General features: G+C 38.5%; 1 protein-coding gene across 1 annotated transcript in view; it reads right to left on the minus strand.

Moving 5' to 3' along the window:
- PIEZO2 (piezo type mechanosensitive ion channel component 2) overlaps positions 1-19,578 on the minus strand; it is a 457,344-nt gene that overhangs the window by 107,577 nt on the left and 330,189 nt on the right. Inside the window, exons 9-13 of the mRNA XM_045007801.1 lie at positions 16,622-16,741; positions 13,551-13,589; positions 11,736-11,874; positions 9,435-9,577; positions 7,148-7,384 (exon numbers count right to left, since the gene is read on the minus strand). Of these exons, the coding sequence (XP_044863736.1) occupies positions 7,148-7,384; positions 9,435-9,577; positions 11,736-11,874; positions 13,551-13,589; positions 16,622-16,741 (678 nt within the window). The remainder of the gene's footprint in view (positions 1-7,147; positions 7,385-9,434; positions 9,578-11,735; positions 11,875-13,550; positions 13,590-16,621; positions 16,742-19,578) is intronic.

Raw genomic sequence — 19,578 nt, forward strand, 5'->3', positions numbered from 1 at the left:
CAAGCAAGTTTATTTTACTTCTAGTTGTCCTCCAGTTTGAGTAGGAAACTGACTTTTCATTCTGTGGCCTTTGTTAATAGGTTTCTCTTTTGATTCCTTGCACTAGGAGAGTAAATCTATTATTCCATAACAAGGTACATAAATAAATACATCTTTTTAACAAAGAGTGTATTTTTGTGTTTTGTATACTGCCAGATTCAACAAGTGTCAGTACAAAGAGCCAGCCAGAACACAGAAAACAGTATGGCATCTGTTTATCATGGGCTTGAGCCTATATTCACTGAACTCAAAGCTCCCACGAATTTCAGCAGTTCAGGATCAAGCTTCATTTAATTACTTTTGAGACATACAAATAACCAAATATTTGGCACACTCTATTGTGGTGCTGCTGCTGCTGCTAACCAGGCTGATGAAGTAATATAAAAAGTAGGGCTGTCGATTAATTGCAGTTAACTCACACAATTAACTAAAAAAAATTAATTGCGATAAAAAAAATTAATCGTGATTAATCACACGGTTAAAAAATAGAATACCAATTGAAATGTATTAAATATTTTGGAGGTTTTCTACATTTTCATACATATTGATTTAAATTACAACACAGAATACAAAGTGTACAGAGCTCACTTTATATTATTTTTATTACAAATATTTGCATTGTAAAAATGATAAAAGAAATAGTATTTTTCAATTCACCTCATACAAGTACCGTTCTTTGTCGTGAAAGTGCAACTTACAAATGTAGATTTTTTTTGTTACATAACTGCACTCAAAAACAAAACAATGTAAAACTTTAGCGTCTACAAGTCCACTCAGTCCTACTTCTTGTGCAGCCAATCGCTAAGAGAAACAAGATTGTTTACATTTATGGGAGATAATGCTGCCTGCTTCTTATTTACATCACCTGAAAGAGAGAACAGATGTTTGCATGGCACTTTTGTAGCTGGCATTGCAGAGTATTTACATGCCAGATATGCTAAACATTCGTATGCCCCTTTATGCTTTGGTCACCATTCCAGAGGACATGCTTCCATGCTGATGATGCTTGTTAAAAAAATAATGCATTAATTAAATTTGTGGCTGAACTCCTTGGGGGAAAATTGTACATCTCCTGCTCTGTGTTTTACCTGCATTCTGCCATATATTTCATGTAACAGCAGTCTCGGATGATGACCCAGCATGTTGTTCGTTTTAAGAACACTTTCACTACAGATTTGACAAAATGCAAAGAAGATACCAATGTGAGATTTCTAAAGATAGCAACAACACTCGACCCATGATTTAAGAATCTGAAGTGCCTTCCAAAAATTTGAGAGGGATGGAGTGTGGAGCATGCTTTCAGAAGTTTTAAAAGAGCAACACTCCAATGCAGAAACTACAGAACCCGAACCATCAAAAAAGAAAATGAACCTTCTCCTGGTGACATCTGACTCAGGCCTTGGCTATACTTGCAAGCTAGAGTGCATTAAATCAGCCCCAGGCACCCTAACTCCTGAGGTGTCCACACTGGCAAGGCACTTACAGCAGCTGGACCCCACGGCTGGCGTGCCCCTGGTAATCCACCTGCATGAGAAGCATAGAGCTTTCTGTGCCCCGGCTGGAGTGCTGGGGTGTCAGTGAGGATGAAGTGTTGCATTACTGCACTATGATTGGCCTCCGGAAACATCACATAATCCCTTGAAGTCAAGTGGCCACTCTTGTCATTGTTTTGAACTCGGCTGCAGGCATGTGGATACAGGGCTGGCTTTAGCAAGTGCAGGGCCCAATTTGTGGGGCATGTACGCACCGGAGAGTGCTCCGAGTCTTCGGCGGTGGCATTTCGGATTGCCGCACTCCAGCCAGGGGAGGGGGACCGCGGGGCTTGCCGTGCTCCGGCCAGGGTTGTGGGGTCGTGGGGCTTGCAGCGATCCACCCGGCGCTCCCGCCTGGGGAGCGGGGCCGTGGGCTTGCGGCACTCTGGCTGGGCGCGGGGCCCTCTTAGGCACAGGGCCCGATTCAGGGGAATCGGCCTAAAGCCAGCCCTGTGTGGTTATACATTTTCAAAGCTCCGTTTCTTGCAGCCAGCATGCTTATCTGCTTGGGGACACAAAGCAAACCCTCACCCGTGGAATGCTCCTGCTGCAGAGGCAGGAGTTTGTGTGAGAGAGAGAGAGGCAGGGGGTGAGAGATGATGTCGGGGTTTCCCCCGCCGCTGTCTGAACTTACAAGAGAGCACAAGACAGCATACTGACATACTCTCTGCTCCCCCCACACTGTCTCTCCCCCCCACATCCACACAATACACTCTCTGTCACACTCCACCCCCGACATTTGAAAAGCAGCTGGCAATCTAGTAGGATGCCCTGGAACAATGGGATTGGGAAACCTGCATCATGTGATGCTGTGCCTGCCCCATTAGGCATCGCAAATCCTTTCCAAAGCACGCTGCAGCCACTTGCACACTGGGATAGCTACCACAATGCACTGCTCTCTGTGGCATTGCAAGAGCTGTTAATGTGGCCATTCCACTGCACTTGCAGCTGATAGTATGAACACACAGCAGCACTTTCCTTGCTTCTGTCTCTGAGGGCTGGTTTAACTCCCGGTGCTCTACATCTGCAAGTGTAGACATAGCCTTGGATGATGAAAATGAACATGCCTTGGTCTGCACTGCTTTGGATCGTTATAATCGGCATGGATGTATGTCCTCTGGAATGGAACTGAAGCATGAAGGGACATATAAATCTTTAGCGAATCTGGCACGTAAATATCTTGCGACACTGGCTACAACACTGCCATGCGAATGCCCATTCTCACTTTCAGGTGACATTGTAAACAAGATGGGGGAAGCATTATCTCCTGCAAATGTAAACAAACTGGTTTGTCTGAGCGATTGGCTGAAGAAGAAGTAGGAATGAGCGGACTTGTAGTTTCTAAAGTTATACATTGTTTTATTTTTGAATGCAATTATTTTTTGTACATAACTATAAATTTAAATTCTACTCTCATGATAAAGAGATTGCACTACAGTACTTGCATGAAGTGAACTGAAAAATACTATTTCTTTTATTTTTACAGTGCAAATATGTATAACAAAAATATATAAAATGAGCACTGTACACTTTGTATTCTGTGTTGTAATTGAAATCAATATGTTTGAAAATGTGGAAAATATCCAAAAATATTTATATAAATGGAATTCTATTATTGTTTAACAGAGCGATTGTGTGATGAATCACGATTAATTTTTTTAATCATGTAATTAGTTGCAATTATTTTTTTTAATCGCTTGACAGACCTAATAAAAAGTGATTCTGCTTTTTCATCTAAACTGAAAGCAACTGATAAAACAATGTCTTTTTGTTACGTTTTTCAGCCACTGATAATGGTTATAAACAGTGACAAAAATGACAATGTTCCTTTTAAGGGATTTTAATTATATTTATTTCTTGTTTGTGCATTCAGATGGAATTTACGTTCTGATCACAGTGTTTGTTCACACTTGCTTCCACGTGACACATACCAGTAGTGTGAGAAGTGGCACAAGAAGAATGGCCAGAAGTTGAGTGAGTGATCCTGCATCATTGCTCAGAAGCATATTTCATCACTGTTATATGATTATGAAACAACCGATTTCAGCTCAAATTGATCAATTTCCCATAAAAATGAGCCTGATTTACACTGTAAGCTCTTTGAGGCAGGGACATATATATGTAAAACGCCTACCTCCACAGGCCCCAATCCCTGAAGAGGATGTCTAAACACTACCACAAGATAAATAAATAATAATGATAGGGAAACCCAGTTTTTAAAGGAGTGAAAAGGCATCAGATTAGCTAAAAATAAAATACCTAAAATAGATATCAAAACTGCTAAACATACAAACATAACAGGTAAATGAAGCCCTTTCATGAATGGCAAATGCACAGAGAGTTTGGGTCAACACTTTTAAACTCTCGACTGGGGAGTGGAAACTCCCTCCGTTGTGCACTGCTAGATGTAATCCAGGGATAGAGCGCAGAAAACAAATCTTTGGGGGTAACTGGACGACTTAGGGAACTGATAATGGGGCACATAGACCATCATTTCAAAATAACTAGTAGGAATCCAGCCCAGATTGGCAGTGACCCAGAATTCTTTCCACAAGGTAGCTGTTAGTGGTGTCCGTGAAACGAGTTGGCATTTCAGTTTGCAGAATACATACATCACAAAAACCATTACAAGTGACACTAAATGGTATCTTGAGAGAAATGGGTCATGGAAATAGAACTACTCTCTCCCTTCTAGAGATGGAAGCTTCACATCAATGTTAAAGTCTATTGGCAGATCAGCACAGAGGAAACCTACTCTGCCACTACCACCATCTCTTTGTTCTGTGGCGTAATAGAGGGCTTCATTCTCTGGTCATGTTAACACAGCATCTTTCACAGGCCGTGAGAGTGGGTAGCAACAAGAGGTTCCACATCATCAGAAGTGACTTTCAGAAGCATTGTGCTGACTCAGATCCTCACTGGAGGTAAATTGTCATAGGTCCACTGAAATTAATGATATCAGCTGAAGATCTGCCCTAATCCTCCAGAAGTGCTGGGCAAATTCACAAGGAAGTGGCCACTGCTATGCAACCCTTAGCATCGTATAACATGCATTTACCCCAACACTGACTGAGCTCTATTTCGGTCAGCTGCTGCCCTCTTTGGAGTCACTGCCAGCATTAGACTAGGTTTTGGAGCTGTGGAATATAGAAGTGCTTTCTTACTGCCTCTGACAGCCAGCCTCAGTGCAATGCAGCTCTATTTACCTTTCAAGTCAGTACACTCTCTCCAAAGCCCATACAAATATATGCAGGGAAAATTATGGTACATTATTTTACTTCGCTTTTATTCCATGGAATCTTTATTTAAGTCCACAGGATGCATTTTATCCAGTCTAACAAATCCAACAGATGTCCTTCAGTTAGTTTTATATGTGTAACTAAAACCATCCTGATAGCAGTTAGTTTTAGATATAACATTCCATGATGCAATTCATTTTTGAAATTATTGAAAAGGGGGTGGCAATATACCAAGGCAGCTAAATCTCTTAAGAGAGATTTACAAAGTTAATTAGGAGAAATTGCAGAATTTACCTCTTGACTATTTAATCACTCTTATCAAGACTAGCACTACCTTCCACAGGAAAAATAACAGAATGCTCACTAGCATTCAAACACATTATAAATCCAGACATAGCTTGACAAGGGGCACTGCCAAGCAGGAAACACAGGTGCAGAACCTCTTCAAGCTGAAATCAGGTGTATCATGATGGAAGTGATTCACTCAGTTATAAGGGAATTGGGCCAACTATCTGCACTTTGTGAGAAGCTTCTCTCGAGTGCTCTATGAAGCAGCTTCTATTGTGTGCTCACTTTCCTCCCACAGAGATAATCTGCCAAATGTAGTGGTTTCAAGACAGGGAAAATATCTGGGTGGAAAAAGCTCCATTAATTGAAACCAGGAAACTCTTTCATTTGTGATCTAAGGCGATTCCAATTTGTGTTTCTTTCAATTGAAAGACTAAAGAATTAATTCCGCTAAGTACTTGAGCATATGCCTAATTTCATGTGTGTGATTTGTCCCATTAACTTCAATGAGACTATTCATGTGCTTAAAGTTTGGCTCATGCTCAAAAAGCTTGTTAACCTGGGCACTTCTAGTTTGGTGTGCTTTCCAGTGGCTCTCAAACTTTTGTACTGGTGACCCCTTTCACATAGCAAGACTCTGAATGTGACCCCCCCCATTATAAATTAAAAGCACTTTTTAATATATTTAACACCATTATAAATGCTGGAGGCAAAGCAAGGTTTGGGGTGGAGGCTAACAGCTCACAACCTGCCATGTAATAACCTCGTAACTCCCTGAAGGGTCCCGACCCCCAGTTTGAGAACCCCTGCTTTATATAGTCAAATGAACTTAACTGGTCTTGACAAATTAAAAAATATTTGACATTACAGGTTTAATTATCTTTTTCCACTGCTCTTATGGTGAGGCTGCTATCCTTAAACTGGCATGACATCTCAGGTGTTCATTAATATACCTAAAATGGTACTTGCGAACATTCTGGTGAATAAAAGCCAATGATTCCACTCACTAACATTTGTAATACTTTTTCTTCATTTGTTAAGAAGCATTCAGATGATTTTTGTATTCCTAAGAATGTTTATGGACAGCAAATATTCATAGTGTCATGAATAATAGCACAGAGAAATATTCCTGAAAGTATTTGGACCAAAAGTGTTCTCACAATAAGTTTTTATGCTTCACACAATACATTTATCTAGTATTTTTTCTAAGTGTTAGTGTATAATTTGCAAAGCAAAAAAAAAAGAGCTATGCATGAGATTTTCAAAATGCTGGCATAAACTCTGCTTCCATTAAAGTCAACAGATTTTACCATAGATTTACAAGTGTCTGGATTTGCAATTTTTAATCCCACCAGACTCCACATGCAATATGCATTCATAACAAAAGTGTCCATAAATAGCTGAGACATCATGTCACGGGTTGTGAGAGGTGGGGTTATAAAATGTTGCCACACACAAATTCTGCTAACAAAATAACTTAAAGTGAAAGGGAGGAAGAGGGGAACAACCATTGTACTGAGGTCTGCTACATTAGTCTTTGTTCAGAAAAAAGAGAAGGGAATGGAAATCTTTTATTAAAGTACAACTACAGCACTGAGTTTTTACCTGTATCGACTGATGCTAATGACAAAGCAGAAATGCACTTATAAAATATATATATTTGTGTATGTACAGGTTTCATCAAACAAAAGCTGCCTCATAATTCTATTTAATTTATCTTGTATTTAACAAATCCAAGTATATATTTTTTCTCTTCCCTTTCCTTTTGTTTTTACAGGGGCAAATATTAATGCTATTTTCTCCCTGGTGAAAACTATTTTATAAAATTATCTAAATGTGACACATTCGTTATAGTATTTAATTTACCAGCAAGAAGTAATTTTGTGCTATTGTATTTTTTAGCCACTCATCCTGTACTGTAAATCCTATGCTGAACAGGATTATTCGTTGTATTAAACACCAAAGGACCTGAAGTTTTTATTGATGGCTAGTGTATATTGCTTAGTTCTTTAAACAAACTACAGATGTTTGTAAGCAAACTACACTTACCTTTGATGCTAATTCCCCAGGATCCTTCTTTTCTAAAAATCCGGAAACTTTAGGAAGCTCATCATTTTTGAGGTCAATACTCCATATATATTGTAATGTTAACAGCAAATTTCCATAAACAACCATGAAAGGTGAACTGATCATAGCGTATTTCCTTCGGTCACGAATCATCCAAAGCGTGCAGGACCAGATCAATAACACAAAAGTCAACCAACTGTGATAAGTGATACTCCAAGCCTTGGGAGAGAGGGGCAGGAGAGACAAAAATGTTCATAGATTCACTTAGTTACAGTATTACTGCATACAGTCAGTAAAACTTTACAGCACTGCCCAACTTCACACACCTTGTCTAGGGTATATTTTCAGTGCGATGCATGGAGATTTAGCCATGTGACTCCCATTTATGTTAATGAGAATTGGGCCGCTGACAGCTACAGTAGATCCTCTGGACTACATGCAGTAAACGGATTCCTAGGAAATTCAGTTTAGACAACCTTTTTTTGGTCTGGTACTTTTGCGTCTTGGTACTTCAGTAGAAATGTTAGTTTAGGTCTCCCAGAGTTGAGCAGTGACTATAAAGCATGCTTTAGATGTCACTTTCTGTTGTACTCTAGATATTAGAGATGGAGTAGACTTAGCCTAACCCAACCCAGTGTAGCATTGTTCCTTACAGTATATTCAAATGTTCTGTTCATTTTACAGGTATCAAACAACACGTTACTTTAAACTGTTCTGGACAAAACATAGCATGGGGGGAAGTGTCTTTTTATTAAACACTGTTATTGATTTTGGACTAGACTCTGGTATTGGCAATGCACCAGTATAAATCTAGAGTAATTTAGCTGAAGTCAATGGAGTCTTAATTTCTTTTTTTGTTTAGACAGAAAAGAATGAAATATTAAGAATATTGTAATCAAAGCTGGATTAGTCTTGACTTGATAAAGTGTCCATTATAGCCTCTGAGAATCATGCATATGCTATTCTTCCATTAAGATACAAGACTGTAACATGCACAATGGGTCACATTTGGGTATGGCATAAGTGGAATAGCAGCTGAATTTGGTTCACAATACTTAGAACATAGATCCTTCAGAGCTGATATTATCTCAGTTTGAGACTAGAAGAAAGCTCAGACCAATACAGCTCCATCACTGATACTGACAGATTTGAACCCTGAATGGAATTTAAAGTAATTAAAGCACATGTGCAGCAATCACTTCAAAATATATGTATATACACCACAGCAAGAAAATAACTACTTACTAACATTTCAAAAAGCACCATATTCAATCTGCACAAAGAATCTGCTATGTTTTGTTTATCTCCAGAGACTTTTCATGCTAAGGAACAGCAAACAAAAGTCCGAAAACTATACAAAATATCTGTTTTCTTTTGCTGCATGCAAACAAAAAGTGGCCAAACTATTTTTAAAAAAATTTTAGGGCAAAATTGGGCCAAGAAACTTTATGATAAATTGTATCCCAGTTGAAACCTTTTCAAAATAGTGAAACCAGACCTTGGAAATGCTGACAGAGAACTACCACGTTGTGAACTTGCTACAGTATAATCCAAAGCTAATTTGCACAAAATGACCCTCTGTTTTAAGGGATAGGCAATGCAATTTAAAAAAAAAAAGAAAATTAATCACAAAAAAATGTGTTGGCACAAAATTGTATTTTCCTAGATGTCCTCCCTGTGTAGATGAAAGAAATCAATGTTTATAGGTTTATTTTCATACAGAGTTTGAACTAGATGCATAGATTCAATCTGAAGTACAAATGGCAAGTTTAGATTTACTGTCTGACTATGAAGTGCTTTATTTTTGCAGACAATTTCTGAATTGAGTAAATGCATTAAAACTCACTTAATAAAAATTTGAAAAATGAACATGTTGAGCTTTTTCTGATCTGCCGCAGGTAACAAAATACTATGTAGTCTAAAGCTAGAATTTTAAGCCCCTATTCTGTAATAGAATCCCTGTGAGCGGAAACCTGTGCCCTGCCCCATAAGGAGTTAGTGGTAGGATCAAGGCATAATTTGAGGGGTAATGTTTTAATAAACCACATGCATCCAACAGATTCAAATCTCAGGTCCAGATTTTACAATGTTAAAGTAAACACCAATGAAAAATCAACATGACTAATCATCCTTCACCAAGACATTTAGAAGATAAATATATTGATGCTGTCAATAATGTGGCAGAAGCTCATTTTCAGAGTTAGATGACATCTATAATTAGATGATGTCTACTACCCCAACTCTATTTTTTTTTGTCTTTCATACGTACCATCATTGCAATCAGAGCACAAATGTAACTTTGTTTCATGATAAAATGGAAGACAGAGACCATAGCATGTATTTTAACATTTTCTTTTTTCTCCTGAATATCTTCCTCCTCTTCTTCTTCCTCATCTTCCTCTTCTTTCTTTTCTAAGTAGAAAAAGATCCTTACTGTGCAATTCAAATAAGTCTAATGGCACTGCATGTACACACAGTTCAAAACCCTACAATCCTTGCACAAATTGAGTAAAACTTGCAGGAATCAGGCCATTGTATTCTGGTATAGTGAACTCAGATGCTTCCCATGTGGCAGAACGTTGTGCTACCATTACAGCACTCAGCCACATCAATATTAATAATTTTGATACCTTGACACTGACCTGAGAACCACAGGAAAAATCCACAGAAGTACAGTACACACGGTCATGTAAGGACATAAAACAAATGTGTTGGTGGGCAGGCAAGTACAGTATTTTGGATAATATGCACCTGCGACTTGATTCAAAGATCTGCAAGTTGATTGGTAGCATAAGAACTGTCATACAGGATCAGACCAATGGGCAATCTAACCCAGTATCCTGTCTCTGACAGTGGCCAGAGCTTCAGCAGTGTACAGAACAGGGCAATTTGGAGAGATCACCTCTGTCCTTCCCTTCCAGCTTCTGGCAGTCAAAAGTTAAGGGTGCTATCAGCATGGGGGTATAGCCTTGATCATCTTTGCTAATAGCCACTGATGGACCTATCATCCATTAAATTATCTAGTTCTTTTTTGAACCCGTTATACTTTTGGCCATCACAACATCCCCAGCAATGAATTCCCACAGGTTAATTGGGCATTGGGTGAATAAGTATTTTCTTTTGTTTGTATTAAGTCCGCTGCCTATTAATTTGAGTGAACCCTGGTTTTAGCATTATAGAAAAAGGTAGGTAACACTTCTCTATTCACTTTTTCCACACCATTCATGATCTTATAGACCTCTATCATACCTCCCCTTAATCATCTCTCTTCTAAGATGAACATCCCTATTCTTTTTAGTCTCTTCTTGTATGGAAGCTGTTCCAGACCTCGGATCATCTTTGTCACCCTTCTCTGAACCTTTTCCATTCCCACTATATCCCTTCAGATGGGGTCTCTAAAACTGGACACATTATTCAAGGTGTGGGTTTTACCATGGATTTATATGGTGAGATTATGTTATTTTCTGTCTTATTTTCTATCCCTTTCCTAATAGTTCCTAATATCCTGTTACCATTTTTTACTTCAGCTGGACCTTCTACTGAATTTTTCCAAGAACTATCTATGATGACTCCAAGGTCTTTTTCTTGAGTGATAACAGTTAGTTTAGAACCCATCATTATATATGTGTATTTGGGATTATTTTTTCCAATGTGCATTATTTTGCCCTTATCAACACTGACTTTCATCTGCCAGTTGGTTGGCCAGTCACTCAGGTTTGTGAGACCCCCCTGTAACTCTCTGCAGTCAGCTTTGGACTTAACTATCTTGAATAATTTTGTGTCATCTACAAACTGTGCCACTTCATGGTTCACTCTTTTTCCAGATCATTTATGGGTATGTTGAATAGGACTGGCCCCAGTACAACTCTCGCTTTTTACCTCTCTCCATTCCGAAAACTGACCATTTATTCCTATCCTTTGTTTCCTATCTTTTAACCAATTACTGATCCCTGAGAGGACCTTCCATGTTATCCCATGCCAACTAAGTTTCCTTAAGAGTCTTTGGTGAGGGAACTTGTCAAATGCTTTTGGAAAATCCAAGTACATTGTATTGATTGGATCACCCTTATCCACGTGCTTGCTGACACTCTCAAAGAATTCTAATTGATTGGCGAGGCATGACTTCCCTTTACAAAAGCCATGTTGCCTCTCCCCCAACAAATTGTGTTCATCCACGTGTCTAATAATTTTGATCTTTACCAATTTGCCCAGTACTGAAGTTAGGTTTACTAGCTTGTAATTGCTGGAATAATCCTCTGGAATCCTCTTTAAAAATGAGTTTCATATTAGCTACTTGCCAGTCATCTGGTATTGAGGCTTGTTTCAGCAATAGGTTACATACTACAGTTAGTAGTTCTGCAATTTCATATCTAAGTTCCTTCAGAACTCTTGGGTGAATACCATGCAGTCCTGGAGACTTATTGCTATTTAATTTATCAATTTGTTCTAACAGTTTCTTAAATCTTAGCAAGCTGCTTAACAAAAATGCACAAGGCCAAGAATTTAACTATAGAGTAAATAATAAAATACCAAATACACGGGTTTATTCCCAAATAATTCATGTTACTACCTGACATGTCATCTGATGGCTCCCATTTATACTGTGGGGTTGAGTACATCTCAGCTTTGGCAGGGCCATTCTCCAAGTGAAGTGTGGGGTGCATGGTGTGATAATCTACAGGAGTCCCATTCACTGTTACGAGCAGGACCTGCCAGACGAGAATTGGAGAAAGGCATTCCTTTTAGAAAAGCTCCTGTGTGAGTGAAACTGCTACTTACTAACTTCCACTAGGTATTGTTTCTAAAATATGAAAGAAACTTAATGAAATCATTTCAGCAGGTTTCTCTCTATACTGAACAATCATACATTACACATGATGTTAACATAATTATCCTAAGAATAATTTTAGCAGACCAATTTAGGCTAAAAAGAATGATGACACCGATTTCATTACATTTTCCCTAACAAAACAGTAATAATAATGACGATGGTGCTTTGCACTTCTACAGTAACCCTCATCAAAGAATCTCAAAGCTCTTATAAACATTACTTAATCCTCAAACCATCACTGTGAGGTAGGCATTACACATATTTTAAAGACAGGCCAGTTGAAGCATGGAAAGGTTGTACCTTCTGTTAGATGACATAAGCAATCTCTGGCCAACCTAGGAAAGAACCCTAATCTTCTGACTAGTTCTATGCCATAGCCATGAGTCCCATCCTTCTCTTTAAGGTTAATTTTCTGTCTAATGGTTTCCAGTACCGATGAAGATGATGGGTACAAATGATTTTCATTTTTAAATCAGCAGGGTGATCTGCATTTGTTACAATTAGTAAAATTAGTTGTGTTTGTTACAATTGTTTATTACTCAATGTTTATGCCACTATTTGAACTTTCCTTTCTGCAATGTGTTGTTGGCCATGTCCTTGTTTGGCAAGGGTTTCAGCAGCTGACCAATGGAGATGGGCCAGTTTTACAGACCCAATCTCACTGCAAAATATATTGTGTGGTTTCCTGATGCAATAGTTGTCACAAGGGCTGGGGGCCATATTCAGGTTTGGTTACAGCTGTTTCTAGGCTGCATGGCGGAGGAGATCTGCAACCCCATTTGTTAAAGTATGAGACTGACACAGAGCATTTCCCCCTTCAGAATCTGCTAGGATTTCCTGCCTTTGGGCTAATTACTTTGTTGCCTGTTCAAATAAAATTTCACACTTTCCACCATTTTAATATTCAACTCAGGTATTTGGTCATTTTTGCAGGACCTCAGTAATTCAACATGAACATTTAAAAAACACGTCACAAAGAAGGAATTAAGTTTTAGGGTAGCTTATGTTAGAAAAGCAGAGTTGCATGTTCTGTTTAAAATACAAGGAACTAAGGAAGATCTTTTGCCAGTTAGTACAACCTCAAATGGGAGATACTTAGTAAGTTTAAATAATCAAGATTTTGGATAATCAAAGGAGTTCTCAATGTAATTAACAGCAGGGAGGTTTGGATAATTAAGGTTTTAATATAATGGCTAGGCTAATAAAAAGATTAGAACATTTTAAAATGTCATAGAAACTTGTCTCTATTAGGTGTATCATAGAATATCAGGGTTGGAAGGGACCTCAGGAGGTCATCTAGTTCAACCTCCTGCTCAAAGCAGGACCAAACCCAACTAAATCATCCCAGCCAGGGCTTTCTCAAGCCTGACCTTAAAAACCTCTAAGGAAGGAGATTCCACCACCTCCCTAGGTAACCCATTCCAGTTCTTCACCACCCTACTAGTGAAAAAGTTTTTCCTAATATCAACCCATGCATAATCCATATATGCATAATCTATATTTACACCATCTATATGAGTACAAATAAATTGCAAAGACTGATAGTATACTAACATCAGATGACTTGTATTCATCTTGAGTCATTGACAGAAGCTGTAAAAAGCAATGGAAGGACAGATTATTAATGAAGAAGCATAGCTCAAGCAGTAATAAGTTTAATAGATGCATGCATATTTGCTGATCCTCTCAACAGATCTGAATTAAGAAATTCAGTAAGAATTTTTAAAGAATCAGCAGAATTGTACAGTATGCCAAATTAAACAACATTTATTTTAGCATAATTATTGGCATAACTTTATTTTTAAATGTCTTAATTCAAAATCACAAGTGAAGATGTTATACTGAAATTATGTGATGGTCACGGGAATTCATCAATATGTTATTACAGTTAATATCAAATGACTTTCCAATGAGACACTTAAAATTAAGGTTTTTTAAATGATCGTTAGAATTTCTCTAAATATAAAATCATTGTCAACAGAATTATTACAGTAGGATAAAAAATTTATATCTCCATTTCAAAGTATTAATAATATTATTGAAATTACTGGAAGAGCACTACATTTTCATCAACGGCATCTAATTACTGCCCTTCATCATTCAGCAGCAATTATTGATATATTATGAAGCAGTAGATGAAGAGATATAGAGATCATCAAAACACACTCTAGTAATTTCTATTTGTTGAAAATTTGATAGATAATAATTACATAGGGCTAAAGGCTGCAGTCTTTTCTCAGGCAAAGCTCACACTTGAAATCAATGGGAATTTTGCCTGAGAAAGGACTATAAGATGTGACTCATAGAAGAAGAAAATATTGTAACTAAATTTGTTAAGAATACTCAAACTCATCTTCCTGCAACATATTGGCTTTGCCAAGATTACATTCGGTTTATAGAAGATGCATCTTTTGGACAAGAGAACATATTTCTCTACAAGTAATCAACACCACATGTAGTGAAACTCAGAATATAGCAGACGGCTTTTGTTTGTTTTGGTTTTGGTTCTTTTTTTTAAAGCGAGCATTGGGACCCATTTTTTCAGTTTTTATTTATGAAAGTGGCTCTCTTGAGTTAGGCTGATAGGGTTGGGCCCTTGCTCTGTGACATGAAAGCAGTGTGTGAAGCACAATGACCCCACTATATTAAGCAACTTTTACTGCCTTAGACTTTTAAGTCTACATGAAACTTTGTAGAGAATCATGGCCTTACCTAGCAAAGGCCACAACTGTATTATAGGAGTATATGTATTTTATAGTTTTTATGATCAGCAGTTATGACTGGGGCAGCCCCTTTCTGTACTCCAAACCACTAGTGCTTCTCTTGGGTAATAGATCCTTCAACAAATGCAACTCTATCTATTCTAGTTTGTTCTATTCCTGTGTGTGTGAATGTCCCTATCACCTATTGCCCACATATTACATTGACTCAGCTCCACTTCCGCTGAAACCCTCATCCTGCCTTCAGCTCCTCTCGCCTAGACTACTGCACCTCCTTTCAACGGCCTTCCCAACCCCCAGCTTTCTAGAATCCAGCAAGTGTAGAATGCTACCCCTCTTTAAAAATATGCAAACACCCTCAAACAACTCCACTGGATCGGTGTCATTTCAGGATCTGGTTCAAAACTATCTTTCTTGTTTATAAAATCCTGCATGGAATTGTTCCTATCTAGCAGACTTTGTCTTCCTGTTCTCCCCTTTTTATTCCTTCCCCTCATTGAACACATTCTTCATCTCGCCCTCAACAACATCTTTGCACTGTCAACTTAAGAGTTTTTTTTCTCTGCAGCTCCTGTACTCTGGAACTGAACTCCTGAATCTCTCCTCTTCATTTGTTATTTAAATGCTCTTTCCCTCAGTCATCATTTCACTTTGTAAACGTACACTACTGCAACTCTGCAAAGCATTCTGGACTATAAACTGCCTTTTGTTGGTTTGTGTTATCACCATTCCAGATCAGACAGTATGAAGTTGGAGATACTTCCAACGTATGTCTTCACTGGCTTTTCTAATAGCGGCTGAGGATATAGGAGTACTAAAGTTACTACTGCAATTGTTGGGGATATAGGAATATAGTGATCTGTTTGTTGTTATAGTTCAGTGTCCAGTTCACTCAGAGCAGTTTTTATTATTTATTATTATTATTATTATTTACTACTACTACTACTGTTATTGTTATTTCCATCACAGTACTCTTGGGGATTGGAAATGTTAATTTAAGGCTCACCCTAATACTTTTGGAGCCAAAATCTGTGGGCAGCTGGCCATATGAGAATTCCTCTAGTGGGCAGGGAGAAGGGGACTCTTTGTTGCTGTGAAGCTGGTGAGTTGGCTCCTACACCAACTACCCTCCCCACCCTGGCATTGGGGTGTACAGGGAAGAAAAGGAACATGTTGGTGGCAGGCTGGGTTGTGTTGCGGGAGGGCAAAGGCAGCTTGGCCTCACCAATTAGGGACCCTAGTCAACTGTCTTAAGGTAGATCATACTCTAATCCCGGATCTTTTTGTTTTGGAAGCTGGAAACACAGGAAACATTCTGCTTTCACTTCCTAGCATGGTCCCTTGTTTTTCTTCTTCTAAGTTTTACAAAATAATAACATTCCTTTCCCTACCTTTCCCAAAGTGTTGGTGTCATGATAATTACATAATCACTCACACATTTTTACTTGGATCTTACACCACTATGTCCCCAAATAGTAATACATTACTTTACAACAGTGTTTCCCAAACTTGGGACACCACTTGTGTAGGGAAAGCTCCTGGCGGGCTGGGCCAGTTTGTTTACCTGCTGCATCTGCAGGTCCAGCCGATCATGGCTCCTACTGGCTGCAGTTCGCTGCTCCAGGCCAATGGGAGCTGCTGGAAGCAGTGCGGGCCGAGGGACATACTGGCTGCCACTTCCAGCAGCTCCCATTGGCCTGGAGCAGTGAACCACGGCCAGTGGAAGCCGCAATCGGCCGGACCTGTGGACGTGGCAGGTAAACAAATCAGCCCGGCCAGCCAGGGGCTTTCCCTGCACAAGCGGCATCCCAAGTTTGTGAAACACTGCTTGACAAAGTTACCACAATAAAATGAACTGCACATTTGAAACATTTTGACATAGGGAACCCTTTCCCCAGGTCTTACTTTTCTCTCATCAGCTGTGTAGTGGCTTGCATACCACAAACTTCGTCTCCTTGAGGTTGGGTTGCAGTCTGTTTCTTTGTCTTCTTCGCTGATACCAGATTTCTCATCATCATCTATCTCCTAAACAATGGGAATGGCAGGCATAGTTGTAATTCTTAAATAGCGATTTTCTAAGAGTAACACTGTGGTACCTAGATGCTGTTCTTCCTCTAAATTATATGCCTTGAAATATCTTCTAGTGTTTAATGTACTGTATCTATGATGGATGCGTTTTATTAGTATGACATTTTCAGAAAATGATGACAGAGCTATTCTATAATTGCTAAACCCATCAATATCAAGATGTTTCCTGATTCCTACAGGATACCATAAGTAACCAGACTTCCACATCCTGCTTTATAGTATAAACAAAACCACAAAGTATAATGCAGATATGTAATCATTTTAAAGCTAGATTTACTGAAATTAAAACTCTCTCTTTGTCTATTTGAATGTGGGGATAGCATTGTCTTGCTATACTGAGAAGTAAATTAAATGAAAAAAAATATTTTCTGGGCATATGTAATACGTATTCAAAAACTACAGAATAACACACTAATCCTGTTCCGGATATATGGTAACACAGTAAATGGATCAGAACAGTGAACTGATTCGGAACATCTAGAAGCCACACCTTGAATAATTATGGAATCACATGCCCAATGGGAAGTTTCTTCCAATCCCCTACCTCTTAGCGGTTAGGTTTTAATCTCACCGTGAATAACAAAATTGAGGATTTTTAGGATAGAGTGTACATGCTCTGAAGTGGGTTATCCTGTGTGGAAAAGCACTCTACTAATAAACATTCAAGTCTAACAAACAGGAAGCATTAGAGTCTGATTCTGCATTGCTGGTGCACTAACATTATAGTTACCTTAAATCATACTTCATCTCTATGTAATTTCTATCAGTCCTGGCTAAATAGCAGGCAGTTTAGAGAGTTGATTACACATAATTATTAAGCCAAATTCTGATGTCATTTATACTGCTGTAAGGCCCCAATTCAGAAAACCAATCCCTAAAGCATTTAAGCACATGCTTAACTTCAAACACATGCTAAGGTCCCACTGGCCTGAATGAGACTTAAACATATGTTCAAGTGCTTTACTAAATTGCAACCAAAATCCAGAGTATCTATTGACTTCCATGCTCAGGATTTACACTGATGTAAATTAGAACAGATTTTGATCTAGTCAAATAATTTTCATATTTTTTTCCACTTTCAACGGACTCAACAGGGTGAAACATGATTTTTTTCTGCACATTTTATTCTTTCCATTTAGTAGATACATTTTATTTCTTTGTTTCAAATGAAGCCTGAATTAAATTGGCTTTTGATTTACTCCCCTGCACCCCCTCCCTTTTTTATTTTTAAAAAGGAGGACAGTATCATGTCCACTCAGCTCTGGGAACAATGTTTTATTTGAGCTCCATCTGCTGACGCTATTGAAATAGCACAAAATTTTACTTTTGTCTTCTTCCTCAGGCCAAGATTTTCAAAACCAAGACTCTGAAGCTGGGCTTTAATGGGGGTTGTGAGGTTCTCCGCCCTTTTATATATCAGCCCACTTATTCTGAAGTCTAACCCATGAAATAGAGCTGAGATTTACAAAGCTTCCCTTGGGAGAAGGGTGCCTAAATAATCTAAGTGGATTTGAAAAACCCACTCTACAAGCCTCATATTAAGCTCCTCTTTTTAAAAAGCTCAGCCTAAATAAGCAGTATTTATTAATTTATTTTTACTTCTCAAAAGCATAGCAGCACATTTCACATATGTATGTATATTTATATTTAGAATCTAGAGGATATTTCAAACCAAATTTTAACAAATGTAAAATAAACTAATTATAAGGCTTAAATTTGCCATGCCACTTTCACAAATTGAAAGTTTTCATATAAAAGTGGCCCACAACGAAACATTTACCAGGAACATTTAGTTTGGCATCGATTTGACCAAACAAACACTAAGTGTACTGAGGTATTGAGATAATGATTTTAAATTATAGAAACTTCAGGTGGTGATGGGTGAGGGTGGGAAATGGTGTCTTGTTTAATCTATTTCAGGGATGAGGAAAAAGAGGTAAAGCAGAGCATTATCTAGCAGACAACCTTATAATTCTAGGCTGCCTTTGGCTTGTCCAACACTTGCAGTTCTCCCACCATACAAGCAACGATGATGGTTAAGTGCACAGCTCCAAGAGAGTTTAAGAGTAGCGCTAATAATGTTCTCCCAACCCCCACCTTCCCAACTCAAACAACATTGCAAATAGTAGAGGCCTGGTTCTCTTCTCACACGAGCTTCAGTGAAGTTATTCCTGATTTACACCAAAGTGAGCAAGTGAAGAATCAGGCCCTAGATTCATATTTTAAATTATTATCCAGTGAACCTCTGGAAAAACTGATTCCTGATATAACTTCACTGAAGTCACCAGAGATAAATTGGCTCCTCTTCTTTTATTAAATTATTGCAGGACTCAAGGGCCCAAACATGAGGTCCTTACTCAAGCAAACTTCCAAACAACTTTAATGGGAATTTTTCTGAGTAAAGACTGAAGGTGAAATTCACCTCTGCGTAAAAGTAGCACAATCATGCACCATTTAAAATCCTACTTATGCTCCTTTTTGAGCACTTTTTTCTCACCCTGAAAACTCAGGACCCAAATGTGGGCATAATTCCTTGAGCATTAGACTCAGACTCATAGACTTTAAGGTCAGAAGGGACCATTATGATCTTCTAGTCTGACCTCCCGCACAATGCAGACCACAGAATCTAACCCACCCACTCCTGTAACAAACCCCTGACCTACGTCTGAGCTTTTGAAGTCCTCAACTTGTGGTTTAAAGACTTCAAGGTGCAGAGAATCCTCCAGTAAGTGACCCGTGCCCCATGCTGCAGAGGAAGGCAAAAACCTCCCAGG

This window comes from Mauremys mutica, chromosome 2, assembly GCF_020497125.1.
Source record: "Mauremys mutica isolate MM-2020 ecotype Southern chromosome 2, ASM2049712v1, whole genome shotgun sequence".
NCBI classification, from domain to species: domain Eukaryota; kingdom Metazoa; phylum Chordata; order Testudines; family Geoemydidae; genus Mauremys; species Mauremys mutica.